The 17,689-nt window shown below is 36.8% G+C and overlaps 1 protein-coding gene across 1 annotated transcript in view; it reads right to left on the bottom strand.

Moving 5' to 3' along the window:
- Nucleotides 1-17,689, bottom strand: part of faf1 (Fas (TNFRSF6) associated factor 1) — a 130,802-nt gene that overhangs the window by 107,033 nt on the left and 6,080 nt on the right. The window contains exons 3-4 of the mRNA XM_056463883.1: nt 15,382-15,428; nt 1,998-2,269 (exon numbers count right to left, since the gene is read on the bottom strand). Of these exons, the coding sequence (XP_056319858.1) occupies nt 1,998-2,269; nt 15,382-15,428 (319 nt within the window). The remainder of the gene's footprint in view (nt 1-1,997; nt 2,270-15,381; nt 15,429-17,689) is intronic.

Genomic DNA, 17,689 nt, shown 5'->3' with positions numbered 1-17,689 from the left:
GATATCTGAAAGCTAAATAATTAAGCTCCTCATTGATGTATGGAAAGGAGATGATATGTTCAGATATATTTTTAATATTATCTTTAAATTTGTACAAAGTAAGGCATTAGCAGGGCTTAATTTGTGCCGGAACACGCCGGATCCGGACCCAGCACCTCTGAAACCTAATTTTACCAATCCCGCTCCTCCCCCGCTGTTCACTCTCACTTTCACTTTCTTCCGCGACTCCCCAACCCTCTTCGTTTTCGTCAGCGACAACCCCGCTCTTCACTTTCGCCCTTCCAATTACCATGTTAGTAAACATTCAAGATGCGCGCGCAGGGAGGTGGCAGAAAGAAACCGGGAGCGCTAGCATTTACAGCGAGGGAATGGCATCCGATGCAGTACAGTTTGTTGTTGTCCTAGAAATAAGATATATTGATTACACATTATATATATTATTTACATAATGCTTTCAGCATATTATAACAGCTCGTCACCCAGTGATAAGCATAATGATTTGGCAAAATTAGCGTTAAAGTGAGCGGCGTTCGTCTAACAGGTCCATTTGCGATTGCACCCTCCCAATGAATATTGGATGAGACGAAATGACCAAGCATCTAACCCCAAATATACAATCTTATTGAAGCTCCAAGTGATTTTACAAGAGAGAAGTTAAAGGTCTACAAGTCTTTGGATGCCAACAATGTTGTTCTGTGTGGTCATGTCCAAGAAATAATGTTCCATGATTACCAGATTCGACACTATGTAGTGCTAAAAACCAAGGTTCTGCCTAGCCAAAGACAAGGAAAGAAGATGGAGTTAACGTTATACAAGGCCTGGTTACTTAATCACCAACACGCAAAACGACTGCATTCTGACAGCGAACTAACGTTACACCAGTACGGCAGGGTAGTGAACCTACACAGAGGTGAGCTGGTTTTATATTCGCACATTCAGACTTTCTCCTTAATAATATCATAAAAGTATTATTTGCAAACTCTAAATAGCGAAATCATATTAGCAGCCGATGACCATCAAAGTACAACATTGTTCACAGTCAAATAAACAGTGTTAATGTTGTTTTCAAGTCACACTTGCAGGTTATTTCAGACTGAATATTCAAAATGCCGTGGTAAACAATATAGGGAGTGTGTCACAAGTTGTCACTGAATGAATGTCAATATAAAACCAAGTTTACCTTAATAACTTACACTTTCACGTTTCATTCTTAGCATTCAGTGTCTGCAGTTTAATTAACCGTATGTAACAGTTTTTGCTGAAATCATTTCTGCAATCAAAAACGAGTAATGTGTATGATCCAGCATAGCGTGAACTTACCTGATATGACATGAGAACTGCAGAGTCCAGCATTTCTAATTAGGTTGTCACTTTATTCAGCTACCTTTTAGCCTAAGACGTCTGCAGTTAGCATTAAAGCAGTATGGTGTATGGTAAAAGATAAGTTTTCTATTTTTGGACTTTCTAATTTGGCATCCTACTCCACAACACGACATCTTTACTATAGCAGCCTGTCTTTTTTTGCAACTGGGGACCCGTGTGACGTCATGTGTGATGTAGGTTGGTAATTGGTCTATACAGTACCTGTAAATACTCTGCTACTTGTAAATAAAAATTAACAATGAAACAAAGCATTATAATTCCTTCATTAATTATTAAAAACGTGTTAACAAGCTCTATTATCATTGTAAACTTGTTAAGTGCAATGAGGATACATTTTGGAAGGTAGAAATAAAGAAGACAGCTAAAATGAAAGTACAAACATAAATACAAATAAGTAAGCGTAAGTAGTTTTCATGATGTATATGAACTATTTGTAGCGTGATTATTATTTTAAATTATTTAAACCTTATATTATTTAATTCAGTCGCTGAAATGGAAGTTCCGCTATTGGAAGTGCAGGCCATAATTTGAAATGCAGAAGTAGTAGAAATAGTGTTCCTGTATGAGTGTGTGTATGTGTGTGTATATATGTATGTATATGTGTGTGTGCTTACCGACTGTGCTGGCGTCCTCCAGCACCACCTCTATGGAGCGCTGCCTGTACTCCACACGGAAGCTGAGCATTCGGGACTGCCGCTCTACGATGTGCCGTGAGGGTTGAACTGGGCAGAAAGCAGGGCTGGAGGAGGACGGGGGTGAGGAAGATGATGATGCTGATGCTGATTCTGATGCTGAAGGAGGTGGAGCTGAGGGCGTAGGCTCTGTGGCTTCTGATTGGCTGTGGGGTCCATAGGGGCCGGTCTGAGATGCTTCACTGGAGAAATTACTACATGGGAAAGAAGAAATAGTTAGGATTAATTAAAATGGTGATCAACATTCTATACAAGCAGCATTTACCTGTTTTAATCAAATTTCAGTTGCTTACTGTATAAAAATGTAACATTTTGAAATATTCATTTTTATATGTTTATTTTTTTCCCCAATTTCTGTTTTTAACGGAGAGATTTTTTTCAACATATTTCTAAACAATAGTTTTAATAACTGATTTCTTTTATCTTTGCCATGATGACAGTAAATAATATTTTAATAGATATTTTTAAAAGACACTTCTATACAGCTTAAAGTGACATTTAAAGGCTTAAGTAGTTTATTCAGGTTAACTAGGCAGGTTAGAGTAATTAGGCAAGTTATTGTGTAACGATGGTTTATTCTGTAGATTATCAAAAAAATATATAGCTTAAAGGGGCTAATAATTTTGACCTTAAAATGGTTCATAAAAAATTTAAAACGAAAAAAATATTATCAGACATAATGTGAAAATTTTCTTGCTCTGTTAAACATCATTTGGAAAATATTTAAAAAAGAAAAAAAATTCAAAGGGGGAATAATAATTCTGATTTCAAATGTATATATCGGCTATGTGCCGATATCGGTTATCGATATCGGCACAAAAATCCATAACGGTGCATCCCTAATATAAGGGATGTCCGATCAGGTTTTTTTGCCCTCGAGTCCGAGTCAGAGTCATTTGATTTTGAGTATCTGCCAATAACGAAACCCGATCTGCTACTTTTATAATACATTAAAAAAAGAATAAAGGAAAGCGAAGAAACAGATCCAGGATTTTTCTTTTTTTTTTTTTATTTAATTCACCTTAATTTAACATTCTTTATGTGTACTTTACAGACTTTTTATGTGTACACGTATGGATCTAAAGAACTGTAAGAAGTGTACATGTATGGATCTATTTCTATACATGTACACTTTATTTCCAGCTTTTGTAAACCTTCTACAGATCACTTAAAATAAGTTTTAAAGGGCACCTATGGTGAAGAATCTTCTTTTAAAGCTGTTTGGACAGACGTGTGTAGATATAGTGTATAGACAGTCATATTGGGGTGAAATAAACACACCCAGTCCTTTTTTTTTTTTCAAATTTAACAACATAAAAACGGTGGACCAATTGGAGCGGTTTTCAGACCGACCTCAACTTGACGTAGGAGTGCGGTCCCCCCGCCCACCAATATTGATTGACAGCTGCGCGCATTAACAAGTCTCCGTAGTAAAGCATATAATCATATCAACAAGACAGGACGAGCGCAAAGCAACCGGGAATAAAAGGTCTGTTCAGTTTGCTAGGATCATCAATCATCATCAAATGTGATCAAGAGTGAGTTTTACAAGTTTAAAATGTTTTAAAACAGAGCATGTGTGTAATGAATTACAGCGATTCACTTCAGATTCACTTCATCAACATAGCCGCATGTCAGAACAATTATAAAAGAAGACGCTTCAATCCCGGTTTGTGGACGTTAAATCTGCTTTATTTTGTACATAAACATAACATATCCATACAGCAGTGGATATTACCAGTATCATGTCACATATGCGTGCAAAACGAGTGCAAAGCTTGACGTCTCTCTGTGTGTGTGCGTCTGTGCTATGTGTGTGTGTGTGTGTGTCTAAGCTATGTGTGTGTCTGCGCTATGTGTGTGTGTATGTGTCTGCGCTATGTGTGTGTCCTCACTGTGTGTGTGCGTGAACTTTGTAATGACATTGTGTGTTACACTCATGGTTACAAAAACTGCATCAAATACTCATTGGTAAAGTTCTTACTGTAATATTTCCCACAAACGTTACGTGAGATCTGCTTCCTGAGGCAGCCGAGGGTGGCGATTGAGGCATGTTGCTGACAGGCACGTGGGAACGGTGGGCAGGGAGGACTAGCCTTAAAGGCCCAGTACAAAAAAACAGCAACAACCTTTTCCCAGCTATAATACAGACACTTCAAAGAGCTATAATAAATAATCTGATGGGTGTTTTGAGCTGAAACTTTACAGACACATTCTGGGGACACAAAAGACTTATATTTTTATAAATATTTTTTTCATACTTCTATTTTAAATATGAAAAAAGGGGTAACCTATGTGCCCTTTAAACTCACTCAGAAAAGTCATCGCTTATCCGCGGCAGCTGTTATGGTTGCTAGGTGATGAGATCTGTCCTCTGTAGGTTAGATAGTCTCATTTCAAAACGCTTGGTTCGGCTTTTGTGGAATTCGAAGGACTCACCTTTGAAGTCTGCATCCTTCGGTGGATGCAGCCTCTGCAATGAGACTAATGTTGTGAAACTAATGTTGTATGACTAATGCTGTCTGAAATGCTATATTCACGTTTTCCGCTTTAAACTGCTTCCGTGTTCTATTTTGCTGGCATTTAACCAATAGCGTCTCTGCAAGTGATGTTATGTCGCATGCGTTGCTGTTTCAGTGTGAAGTCAAGAAAGAGGTCTAGCTCTGTGGCCCCACATAACTATAGACGTGTTAAAATATACATACAATTGAAGTCAGAATTATTAGCCCCCCTTTAAATTTTTTTTCTTTTTTAAGTATTTCCCAAATGACGTTAAACAGAGCAAGGAAATTTTCACAGTATGTCTGATAATATTTTTTCTTCTGGAGAAAATCATATTTGTTTTATTTCGGCTAGAATAAAAGCAGTTTTTATTTTTTTTATGAATCATTTTAAGGTCAAAATTATTTTTCCACTGTCTACAGAACAAACCATCATTATACAATGACTTGCCTAATTACCCTAACCTGCCTAGTTAACCTAATTAACCTAGTTAAGCCTTTAAATGTCACTTTAAGCTGTATAGTGTCTTGAAAATAATCTAGTAAAATATTATCTACAGTCATCATGGCAAAGATAAAATAAATCAGTTATTAGAAATGAGTTATTAAAACTATTGTTTAGAAATGTGTTGAAAAAATCTTCTCTCTGTTAAACAGAAATTGGGGAAAAAAATAAACAGGGGGGCTAATAATTCTGTCTTCAACTGTATATTCAAGTCTTGATCGGGAGGTAACATCCGATTCCGATCGAGTCTAAAACCAAGTGATCAGGCCCGATTTCCGATCATGTGATCAGATCTGGACATCCTTAATATATATTGCATCAAGTTAATTTTATATTTGCATTATCCGATGACTGATCACGCGAATTAGAAAAATTTTAATATTTCAGAAAAGGGGGCTTGGAAGAAAAGGAAATAGATAAAGTAAATAAGAGAAAAACCAAAAGAGAGAAGAAAAAAGCTTGCACTTCCTCACACCACTCTGCATGATCCACAATGCCTTCAGTGCCAAAATCCAAACAGTATCAGACTCAATGTAAACAAGCTTTACTGGTATAATAATATGGGCAGGGCCCAACAGACGCTCGATTGTCCAACCCAGAGAAAATCAGCCACACAAACAGCTTTTTCTGGCACTTGCGCCCTCACTCTCTCTCTCTCAGCGGCTGATGGCTGAATTCCCCCATGCCCCCGTGTTCCCCTGTGGCAGTAAATAATGTCTTTTCTCTGAGCGCTGGCGGGACAAAGGCTCCTCTCTTCTCCTCCAGGGTCAGCACATATCGCTGTAAGAGCAGGAGCGGGGGGCCAGGCACAGCACACAATGCCTGACTTTATACCACCTTATTACAATACCAAAAGGTTAAAGACGTTAGGCTCTGGGGGCATTCAGAAACTCATTAGACACAAAAAGGAAAACCCAAACATTGGATAAATTATAGAAATGTCTGCAAAAAAATAAAAGGAAACAGTTTCTGCTTTAGCCTCTGTGACATCTATATGTCAACATAGTCACATAATTCAATGTGTACTATAAAACAGCTTGACATGATGGAAAAAAAACACAGACAGAGACAGAGATCATATGATAGTGTGGAATAGAAAACCTGTGCAATGTATTCTGAAGCCATATTACAGCTTTGGATGAGAAATAGATCTAAATGTCAAATTGTATGCATGGAAAAGATGGCCTGGTGGTTACTTGTGTTTGTATTGATCAGATATTATCAATTGATTTGGTTTATAAAATCATTGACGTGTTTGGCTTTTAATCTCTGCTTAGTAATCACCAGTTTCAGAATGACTATTTCAACCAGTCACAGTGATTTACAGAAGCGAGATTTTATAGAATGCAAATTTACATTTTGGTCAATTTGTCATACAAATGTATGATATGGCAAACTATATACACTACAGCTCAAAAATTTTGGGGTCAGTTTTTTTTTTCATGTTTTTTTTAAAGAAAATTATTCTGTTCATCAAGGCGGCATTTATTAAATGTAAAAAATGTGTTAAATTGTTAAATATTTATAAAAATTTTAAATAACTGCTTTCTTATTCAGTTTCAAATGAAATTATTACTCCAGTTATTATTGCTTTTATTGTTATTAACATTAATAATAATAATAATAATAATAATACTGACGCAGTGGCGCAGTAGGTAGTGCTGTCGCCTCACAGCAAGAAGGTCGCTGGTTCGAGCCTCGGCTGGGTAAGTTGGCGTTTCTGTGTGGAGTTTGCATGTTCTCCCTGCATTCGCGTGGGTTTCCTCCGGGTGCTTCGGTTTCCCCCACAGTCCAAAGACATGCGGTACAGGTGAATTGGGATGGCTAAATTGTCCATAGTGTATGAGTGCGAGTGTGAGTGAGTGTATGGATGTTTCCCAGAGATGGGTTGTGGCTGGAAGGGCATCCGCTGCGTAAAACATGCTGGATAAGTTGGCGGTTTATTCCGCTGTGGCGACCCCGGATTGGTGACGGGACAAAGACGAGAAGAAAATGAATGAATGAAAAATAATATTAATAATTATTATTATTCATATTAGAGTGATTTCTATTGGAGTAATGAAGCTGAAAATTCACTGGAATAAATTATTAAATTAGATTACAAAATACTTTTGAACTGTGATTCTACAGTACAATAACATTTCACAATTTCACAATTTGTACTGTATTTGTGATAAAATGTATGCAACCTTGGTGAGCAGGATTAAGCTTAATTTAGAGCATTTAAAAATCCTACTGACCCCAAGCTTTTGACCGGTAATGTATACACACTTTTTAGGTAACTGGCAAAGAAATACTTATTGTACAAATTTCACAATATCAACTCTAAAAACTGGACTGACACAGTTTCAATTTACTAGTAGAACTTCTATGTTAAGCTGCTTTAACACAATCTACATTGTAAAAGTGCTATAGAAATAAGGATGAATTGAATATATTTTGTATCTTGGTTTTTTTCTTTAAAACTATTATTGTAAACAAAAAAATTGTATGCAGTACTGATTACTTGTGTTTGTATTGATCAGATATTATCTTGTATTTTAAAAAAACAAATGAAAATAATCAAACTATTACATTTAAAATAGTGCTAGGCAAAAAAACACACACACACACACACACACACACACACACACACACACACACACACACATGCATGAAAATGTTCATATAATTCATAATTTTATATATATAATAGTCCCTTTATTAATCAGGGGTCGCCACTGCGGAATAAACCGCCAACTTATCCAGCGTATGTTTTACACCCTTCTAGCCACAATCCAACACTGGGAAACACCCATAAACTCTTGCATTCACACTCATACACTACGGCCAATTTAGCTTATTCAATTCACCTATAGCGCATGTCTTTGGGCTGTGGGGAAAACCGGAGCACCCGGAGGAAACACAAACCAACACGGGGAGAACATGCAAACTCCACTGAGAAATGCCAACTGACCCAGCCAAGGCTTGAACCAGCGACCATCTTGCTGTGAAGCGATCGTTCTACCCACTGCACCACCATGATGCCTATATAATTTGTATCATATGCATATGTAATTTATATCAAAATATAAATGCACATTCTCTCATATTTGCATGCATGTGTGAAATTTACACATACATCATAAATATACACAGTTCACACAAGGGGTGGGCGATTTGGCCTAAAATCTAAATCGATTAAACATTTAACTTGATTACGATTAATGACAGATTATTTTATTTATTTATTTTCTGTTTTTGGCCTCATAGTTCACTGACAATTTTGTACAGTAAACATGCTCACATATTACAAGTGAGATATTTTTGAAAGTAGGGTGCATTATTGATTTTAAAATGATTAAAGAAAACACACACAATCTACTATCTGTGATTATTTATTGAACATCAACACTGTACAATGGAAATTAAATCACACATTTCTTAAAACGCGGCTCTCCGTGCCGGCCAACCTTGTCATGGCTACCTTGTGCAATGTGTCATTATGATGTGTAGTTACTTTTTTTTTAAGGTGTGCGGCAGACTGTACGTGTGCACTAGGCAGTATTATATGCACTAGGCAGAAGTATGATATATAAATATAAAAGTAATAATAAAATAAGTATAAATCAGCCTAATCAGAGCGGGATCACGTGACTCCACATATGGTAGGGAAAGTAATTGAAAAAATGTACCTGAAAAAATTTGAGCGATTATAGGATCTCAATGTCGATTTCGATTACTATTTGATTAATCGTCCAGCCCTAGTTCACACACTTAAATTATATCAAAACAAACTTTTATTTAGGATGAAATTAATCAAGATTAATGTTTGCCCAGCATTAATTTAACATTAAAAATATATATTTTAAAGATAAATACAATGCTTTAAAAAATAAACAAAACACAGGATGTGGTACAGCCAAAATGTAGACTAAAATACAAATCTAATGAACCTCAAACATCACGAAGAAGCTTTCCCTTGAACTCATTTGCAGAGCTCAGCCTACGCAAGTTCCTGTTTGTTAAATTCACAGGGTTAACAAATGAGTCAGCTTCATGATAAACAACAAATCCAGCAGCTCTTTTTCTTTAGCAGTGATATGGGACGGCCATTCAGTCATATCTCTCTAGAACAGTAGAGTCCTGGAGCCCGCGGCATCTTCAACCCATTTTTAAACAATCTTGTGACCTGTATATAATCCTCAACCACTAACGTCTCCTCTCCCCGCTCTCAGACTGAGTCTGGCACTCAGTCAGCTCAGTGATTCCTCTGTGAGCATCTAGATGGCAGTCTACACACACGCTTGGCTTGCCAGCGGCACGTAGGTCTCCCAGTCCCGCCGAGCAGAGATCCAGCTGGCGGCGGGTGACTCAATGGGGGCACTTGAGTGAACCGTGCCATCCCACAGCCTGCAGTATGGTGCCAGCCACCCACTGAATGCACATGCTGGAAGTCGCCATGCCAGGCTCCATTCATAATTATGTGCCTTTGAGAAAAACATGTCCTCGTGTCCAAGCCCTTACATTCACACACCCTCTAAATAAACCGTCACAGAGCGCGCTCCGTCTGAATATATTTGTTCGACTCCGGGCATTCATGAGCACTGACCGTTGAGGAAGAAGGAATAGACGGCAGACACAATGAGAGTTCACAAACGCCTTTTGTTGCCTAAAGTTTCAATTCCTGTTATTGGGTCAGATTTTTTTTTTTTTTGCTGTTGTGCTTGTGTGCAATTTCTCTCTTTTTCAGGCCAAGGCGAATCTCAATACGGCTAAAAGCGTAGTGTAACACTTTACAAACTCTTCAAGCGAGACAGACAAACAACAAGAACTGTTTGTTGCGTTTTCAATTGTGGGTGTCAACGGTTTAGTGCCCAACGCCGTGCCAAGGTGGTTGGCCCCTCTATATACCTTCACAAGCAGTGAAGAGTGCACAACAATGAAAGCTGTCAACTACTCTGCTTACCCACAATGCAACTGGCAGAATTTAATTGGTCGATGCAACGCTGAAAAGCTTTACATTCTGCCTAAACACACCATGAATGCGTTCACTGTGATCCAAAGCGGGGCAAAAGGATGTGGTGAAAGAGAAGAAAACGCTGCATGTATGAAACAGTGGTGCGCATCTAAACAACCCTACAGACTGTCCTGAACAGCACATTAAACAGTGTTATTGGGGTACTACTGTATTAATGCAGTGAAATGTGGTCAGTACCGCAGAACCCGCAGTTGGCTACATCCTATAAAGCTCCCAACTTTGTTGGTTGTTCTCCTCCATTAACAAGGTCATCAAGCAACCGCTATGAAAACCCCCGCAGTAAAGCTGATTGTTTGATTTCCTGTGACTGCTGTTAAAATGGCATGAAGGGGGTAATTGCTGGGGAGCAGACTTCCAGAGGGAAATGAGACGACAGCTTTCTCGCGCTGCTATTTCACCGCAATTATTTCCGCAACACAATTTAATTCTCACTTTCTGTTTCCTCCCTTTTATTTTTTCTCTCTCCCTCAGTTGTAAGCAGTTCTGAACTAAATGAAGGAGCACACAAAATTGTCCTAATCTACTAAACCAGTGGTGCTCAACCCTGTTCCTGGAGATCGACCTTCCTGCAAAGTTCAGCTCCAACCCTGATCAAACACACCTGAACCAATTAATTAGGACCTGAATAGCACTTGATAATCACAGGCAGGTGTGTTTGATATGGGTTGCAACTGAAATCTGCAGGAAGGTCGATCTCCAGGAACAGGGTTGGTCACCCCAGTACTAAACAAAACAAGACAGACAAAAATTAGAATTATTTGATTAATCATTATTTGTATGCATTTTCAGCAGTATTCTGTTTTTCCTGTGAGAGTTTTAATAATAGGAATAGTGTACCAATTAATATTGGACAGAGTCCTACCAACCGTTCAAGCTGCATTTGAAATGCTGGTTAAAACGGCATCAGGTGTGTGACCATTAAGTGGGTTTTTTTTTTTACATTTTTGATGTCATTTATTTTATGATATTGTGTTAATGTTTTTGTTATGTGATCTGATCTGTATTTGTCTTCTCCTGCCTTGTATTTAGGGACTTGAGATGTAATTTAACTATGTAGCAACTACTGGGCATTTCTTTAACTTTCCATTCCTCCTATTAAATTCATTCATTCAATTTCCTTAGGCTTAATCTCTATTTCAAGTATTCCAGCATATGTTTTACACAGCGGACCCCCTTCTAGCCACAACCCAGTACTGGGAAACATCCATACACACGCATTTACACACACTCATACACTATGGCCAATTTAGGTTATTCAATTCACCTATACCGCACATCTTTGGACTGTGGGGGAAACCCCCGCCAACATGGGGAGAGCATGCAAACTCCACACAGAAATGCCAACTGGCACAGCCTGGACTCAAAGCAGCAATCTTCTTGCTGTGAATCAACTGTGCGGACTATTGAAATAACCAATTAAAATGAAAAATAAAAAACACAAATGTTTGCCATTACATTTGTTTTTCTTTTTTACTTTTATTTTTAATTTGCATTAAGTTGGTCTAAAGTGACAATAAAGATGTTTACATTGTTAAAATAATTTCTAATAAATTCTGTTTAACTAAATTTTAGTTCGAACGTTGCTATTTATTTTAAATATAATAGACAAATGTCATGATAAACTGTAACTGCATTTCTTCTCATTATTTTTTACTGCATTGTAATCATATAAATGTAGCCTTGGTGTATTGTTTAAGAAAATAAAAATGTGATAATAACAATTAAATAATCCTTCAAATCCAAAATCTTTAAATGTTGGTGCAATATAATCATAAATCTAATAATATTAGGATCCACATAAAATTTCTTCAACAGATATGTGCTAAAATTTTAACTAATCATTTGATAAAGTACACATAATACACATTCACATTATAATACTTAAAAATACCTTCATGTCATTACAAAAGTCTCTACTCTGAACAAAATATATGATCAATTCCTTCTGACAGCATATGTTTTTAGGTCATTGTAACTTATTAAACTAAGTTAATTCTAACTTAATTTTACAAGTCACGCAAGCTGTTTTAAGTCAGTTGAACATAATATAAGTTCAATGGAATCATAAGGTTCATTTGATTAAGCTTAAAATTTTTAGGCAACCAGGATTTTTTTACAGTGTAATTACTGCAAATACACATGTAATTACATGTATTGTTGATACCCACCTATTAACTCACACTCAAACCTACCTACACCCCTAACCTTAACCGTATCCTTCACCTCAAAAGCATTTTACAATAATTCATCAATATAATAGATCCCCTGCACCAAACAATTATATTTCTTGGATTTTTTGGATCTGGAATCTGATAATTAGCAGCTTCCTGAAGCTTATGAACGACAGGTGCTTCAAAATACAAAAAAGTCAGCAAAAGCTACTTTATCAAACCACACAATAAAACATCCCAACATCCCATGTTAGAGTCGTGATCACACTCCCATCATACAATTTTGAAAAAGAGGAAATAAATGAAAAACACCTCCCAATCATGAGCTATGCACAACTGTGGGCAGATATAACATGTTTTTCACTGTAGTAGAAAATGTATATAAAACGAACCTAACAGATTTGCGCTGTAGATCCGCCTGACGATGGGGACCGTCAGTCAGCTGCTATGCATGTTTTTTTTTGTTTGTTATATTATACTATTTATTGTTTAGGGCTATTTCTATTGGAAATGTAGAGCCAATGCTACGAAATTTTGTTCTGTGTATACATACATATGAATGACAATAAATAATTTGGATTGGACTATAATAATAGTAAAAATAACAAAGATTTTTACTGTCAACAACCTACTTATTTCTGTTAAAATATCAGCACTTCCGGTATTATATTCACCTTATAGCAAACTATTTCTGCCATATTTTATTATTTGTTTATTAACTATACAATAGGTGGCATGGTGGCGTAGTGGGTAATACAGTTGCCTCACAGCAAGAAGGTCGCTGCTTCGAGTCCCGGCTGGGCCAACTGGCATTTCTGTTTGGTTTTCTTGTTGATGTGGGTTTTCTCCGTGTGTTCCGGTTTCCCCCACAGTCAAAGACATGTGCTATAGGTGAATTGGAGAAACACAATTGGCCGTAGTGTGTGTGTGAGTGAGTGAGTGAGTGAGTGAGTGAGTGAGTGAGTGAGTGAGTGAGTGAGTGAGTGAGTGAGTGAGTGAGTGAGCGATCGTGCGTGTGTGCAAATGTGAGAACGATCAGCGTCCCCTGATAAATAAGAGACTAGGGCGAAGGAAAATTAATAAATGAATAACTATATGTGAAATATTTTTTTATTAACAACCGTTAAATGACTTAGCAGGTTGATCTAATCAATTGTTAAACACTTCCTCAAGATTTAAAGAAATAGTTCACCCAAAATTCTGTCATCATTTACTTACCAGCAACTTGTTCCAACCCTGTTAAGAGTTATTTCTTTCTTTTGCTGAAAACAAAACTAAATATTCGGAAGAATATCTTGGAAAATATATTTTTAGAAAGGGCTATTTGCTTCCATAGTTTTTTTGTTCCAAATATGGGTGTCAATGACTGATTATTTTCCAACATTCTTCAGAACAGCTTACTTAATGTTCAACAAAAGAAAGAAATGTATTAATGTTTAGAGCCAGTGTGAGTAAAAAGTGAGGACATTTTGTTTTTTTGAAAGAACTCTCCCTTTAAAGGGCTATGAAACCCCCCTCTTCCAGTTCAAGTCTACCTCAGATGCTCCAAGATGGCCGTGGAGGCCTGCGAGCAGAGGGAGGAGTGGGCGTGGCCAGCAGGGAAGGGGAAAAAGAGGGGAGTGAACAACTGTCAGTTGGCTCACAAAATGAGACACAAACCGTGAGAAGACCCCTGATTTTTTAGTTTACAAAGTAATTTAATGTTCTGCTATATATGTTATTCGTAATTTCATATTCACACAACCACAAATTGTTACATCATTAAAAACATAATCATGTTTATATAAACACTGTAAATGAGGAGGACTACTCTCTTCCTCAATCCCTGGGTCTGAATGCAAACACAATGAATAGCAGCGCAGCAGATCTCGTCTTATCTATTCCGACCGTTAGCCTTGCCGGTAATCTGGAGGATTTTAAACATGTGCAAACACAGCAGCATGCATATAGGCGATGTGTCTGAATGGTAACGAACTTAACTGATAAAAGACAAAGTCCGCTATTCTCCAATTCTCGTACAGCTCTCCCGACAAAAATGCTTGCAGCAAACCAAAAGCTTCGCTGTATCAGGCCTTGACAGCATCGCGGGGAAAACACGCAACAAATGCTGTGGATCATGGAAACAAACACATACGGTATATGACCCGTGCTGTGCGCGGACGCGGTCTCACATAGTCATTGGTCTCACAGCTTGGCAGGTCTGCCTTGCCTTCGGAAAGCACATGCTCTCATAAATTTTTAAGAAGCAGGGTCTTCTCATAGGATAAGAAAACTCCGCTATGAATAATAATGAGAAACCGACGTGTCATCACTCCAATAGCAGATTAGCGCTACGTCACCGATTTTGATACCGCCCCAAAATTATTTTAAACCCAGAAGATAAAATGAGCTGACAAAAGTTCAAAATTATCCAGTTTTTCCCACTATTAAAGCTGTCAGGTGCTAACACTATCTTAACTGATGCTCAACACACACAAATCTGATAAAATAAAAATACTCAAGGGTGTCTTGAACCTTTAAATTTGTGCTTATTTTCTAGCATTTTCCGTATACTGTGCTGTACCAGAAGTTGTTTTGGCCACTGAGGTTAAACATTGAAGCATTTGTGCATAGTCTTACTCCATTATACTCAATTACAAAAAGAAACACATGCAGGATTTTGTTCAGTTTCGCTGTTTAGTAGCTTATTTGCTGATCAGTCAGACATAAAATGGCAGAGTAGACTTCTAATTTGTCTAATCAGATGAGCAGGCACGATAAGAGCTCTACCAAAGGGCTCAACAAGCCGAGACACACGCTGTTCTGACATTTCCCCCTCGATTCCTTAACATCCAGGGAACCAGCGGCAGCCACAGCTGGCTCTCATTATAGCTTAGAGACGAATGCCCTTTTGAGAGGAGGCCAGTTTCATTTTACAGGGGCATGAAAACAGTAACCACCTCGTTCGGGCCATCAGCCTCAGATGGGACTTGATTCAGGTAATGTGCTGTTTTTGGAGTTTACCGGCATTAGTCTCTACTCCAAAGGCTACTTAAAAGAGCATGTAGCTGAATGGAGTGAAATCTCTACTATAACCATGTGGAGGGAAAGATGCTGATGAACTTCATACCTTTGTAAGATCCCGTTTTCTTGTGGTATCACTCCATTGATGGCCGCCTAGAGAGAAAACACAAATGTTTTTTTAATAAGGGCTTGTGTTAGCATTTATGAATACAAGAAATACCAGTTAAGTTCACTTAAAAAAGAAAGCAAAACAAGCAACTACCCATATCTGGATATGAAATCACCCACTGGTTCCACAACTAAATTTACATGCAAATGAATGCAGTCAGTTGTATACTCTAGAGTTTAAAAGTTTGTATAATTTCCATTTACAGTAAAAAAATAAAAATAAATCCTGCGATGTGACCGAAAAAATTTAAAAAAAACCAAATATAGTCCATAAATTAAGAAAAATTAAAGTAAATGTTAACATTTTGTTAACAGATGTCCATGCCAGTAAGATCTTTATTTAATTAATACATTTAAATCAATTGGCATCAATAGCCTAGTGCAGGGGTGTCCAAACTCGGTCCTGGAGAGCCGGTGTCTTGCAGATTTTAGCTCCAACTTGCCTCAACACACCTGCAAGGAAGCTTCTAGAAAGCCTAGTAAGAGCTTGATTAGCTAGCCCAGGTGTGTCTGATTGGGGTTGGAACTAAACTTTGCAGGACACCGGCCCTCCAAGACCAAGTTTGGGCACCCCTAGCCTAGTGGTTAAGTGGGTCAACATATGCTCACGGCGACTCGAGCCTTCTCCTCTCTCTGCTCCCAATATTTTCCTGTCTGTAACCTCCACTATCTAAAAAAAGATGTAAACCCCTAAAAAAATAATTATATAAAAATACATTTAAATCAGCATTAAACATTACTTTAAATAAATATTGTACTTTTTAACTTTTTATTTAGCTTAGCCAGGCATCACGTGGGTTTCTTCCGGGTGCTCCGGTTTCCCCCACAAGTCCAAAGACATGCGCTATAGGTGAACTGTTTAAGCTAAATTGTCTATAGTGTATGTGTGTGAATGCAAGACTATATGGATGTTTCCCAGTGATGGGTTGCAGCCGGATAGGTATCTGCTGCGTAAAACTCATGCTGGAGGAGTTGGTGGTTTATTCTGCTGTGACGACCCCAGATTAATAAAGTGACTAAGCCGAAAACAAAATGAATGAATGAATTAGCTTAGCTATTACAATAATTCTTTATTAAACCTTTAACAAATAAAATAAATCGTTTTAACAAATAAATTATTTTTTTTTAATAGTTTAACAGCATAATGTAGCATATTAGTCAAAAAGCTCACATAAATACACAAGTCATCTTATATTTCAATAATATGTCATGACAAAGTATCTTTTCTTTACATTCAATCAATTCATAGTTTTTACAATGACCAGATAGAAAGGAAATCTTTAGAAGATAAAAATTTAAAAATTAAAATATAGATGATTTTTTTTTTTCTCACTTTTGGACAAAAGTTTGTTTAAGAATTTAAAAATATAAATACATACAGAATAAATAAATAAATAAATAAAATTATTAAATATAAACAATTACTTAAATATATAATTAATCAAATATGAAGCACTTTTTAAAAACTGATGATTACAGACCCAACATAAAATTTTGCAAAATAAAATGCAAAAAAAATGTAAACTTCGCAATGCTGTCATCATTCATTCATTCATTTTCTTTTCGACTAAGTCCCTTTATTAATCTGGGGTCGCCACAGCGGAATGAACCGCCAACTTATCCAGCATATGTTTTAAGCAGTGGATGCCCTTCCAGCTGCAACCCATCACTGGGAAAATGTTGTCATCATGCTGTTATTTAAATTAGCATTTCTGAAATTATTTTTTAATTGCTGTACCTTTTGCATTTTTGTATTTATATATTCTTCTGTACTGCTGTACGACCTAATATGTGTTACTTTTTTTTGTAATGTTATTTTATCTTGTTATATTATATTATGTTATGTTATATTATATTATATTATATTACATTATATTATGTTATGTTATGTTATGTTGTGTTATGTTATGTTATGTTATGTTATATTATATTATATGTGTTTCGTGTTTTTAAATATATATTTTGATATATAATTGTATTGTTTAACTAATTGTTTTCTGCTGATGGATTGGAACAGTTGATGTGTTGTGATTCTTTGTATTTAATACTGTAACTCTCTGACTAATATGCATCAATAAAACAAAGTTAAACTAAATTTGCATCCCTGTGGTTGTGTATGATTGTGGTCATCCAAATTATTAAATCATTTTACTTTAAACATTTTATTTTACGACACTTCAAAATAAACAATAAAGCATTATATATGACATGAGCCTTTTTATTTTATTCATCCGAAATACATAGTT

This window comes from Danio aesculapii, chromosome 8 (genome assembly GCF_903798145.1).
Source record: "Danio aesculapii chromosome 8, fDanAes4.1, whole genome shotgun sequence".
NCBI classification, from domain to species: Eukaryota; Metazoa; Chordata; class Actinopteri; order Cypriniformes; family Danionidae; genus Danio; species Danio aesculapii.
Note: the sequence above shows the minus strand (reverse complement) of the source record. Positions and strands in the feature narration are given on the sequence as shown.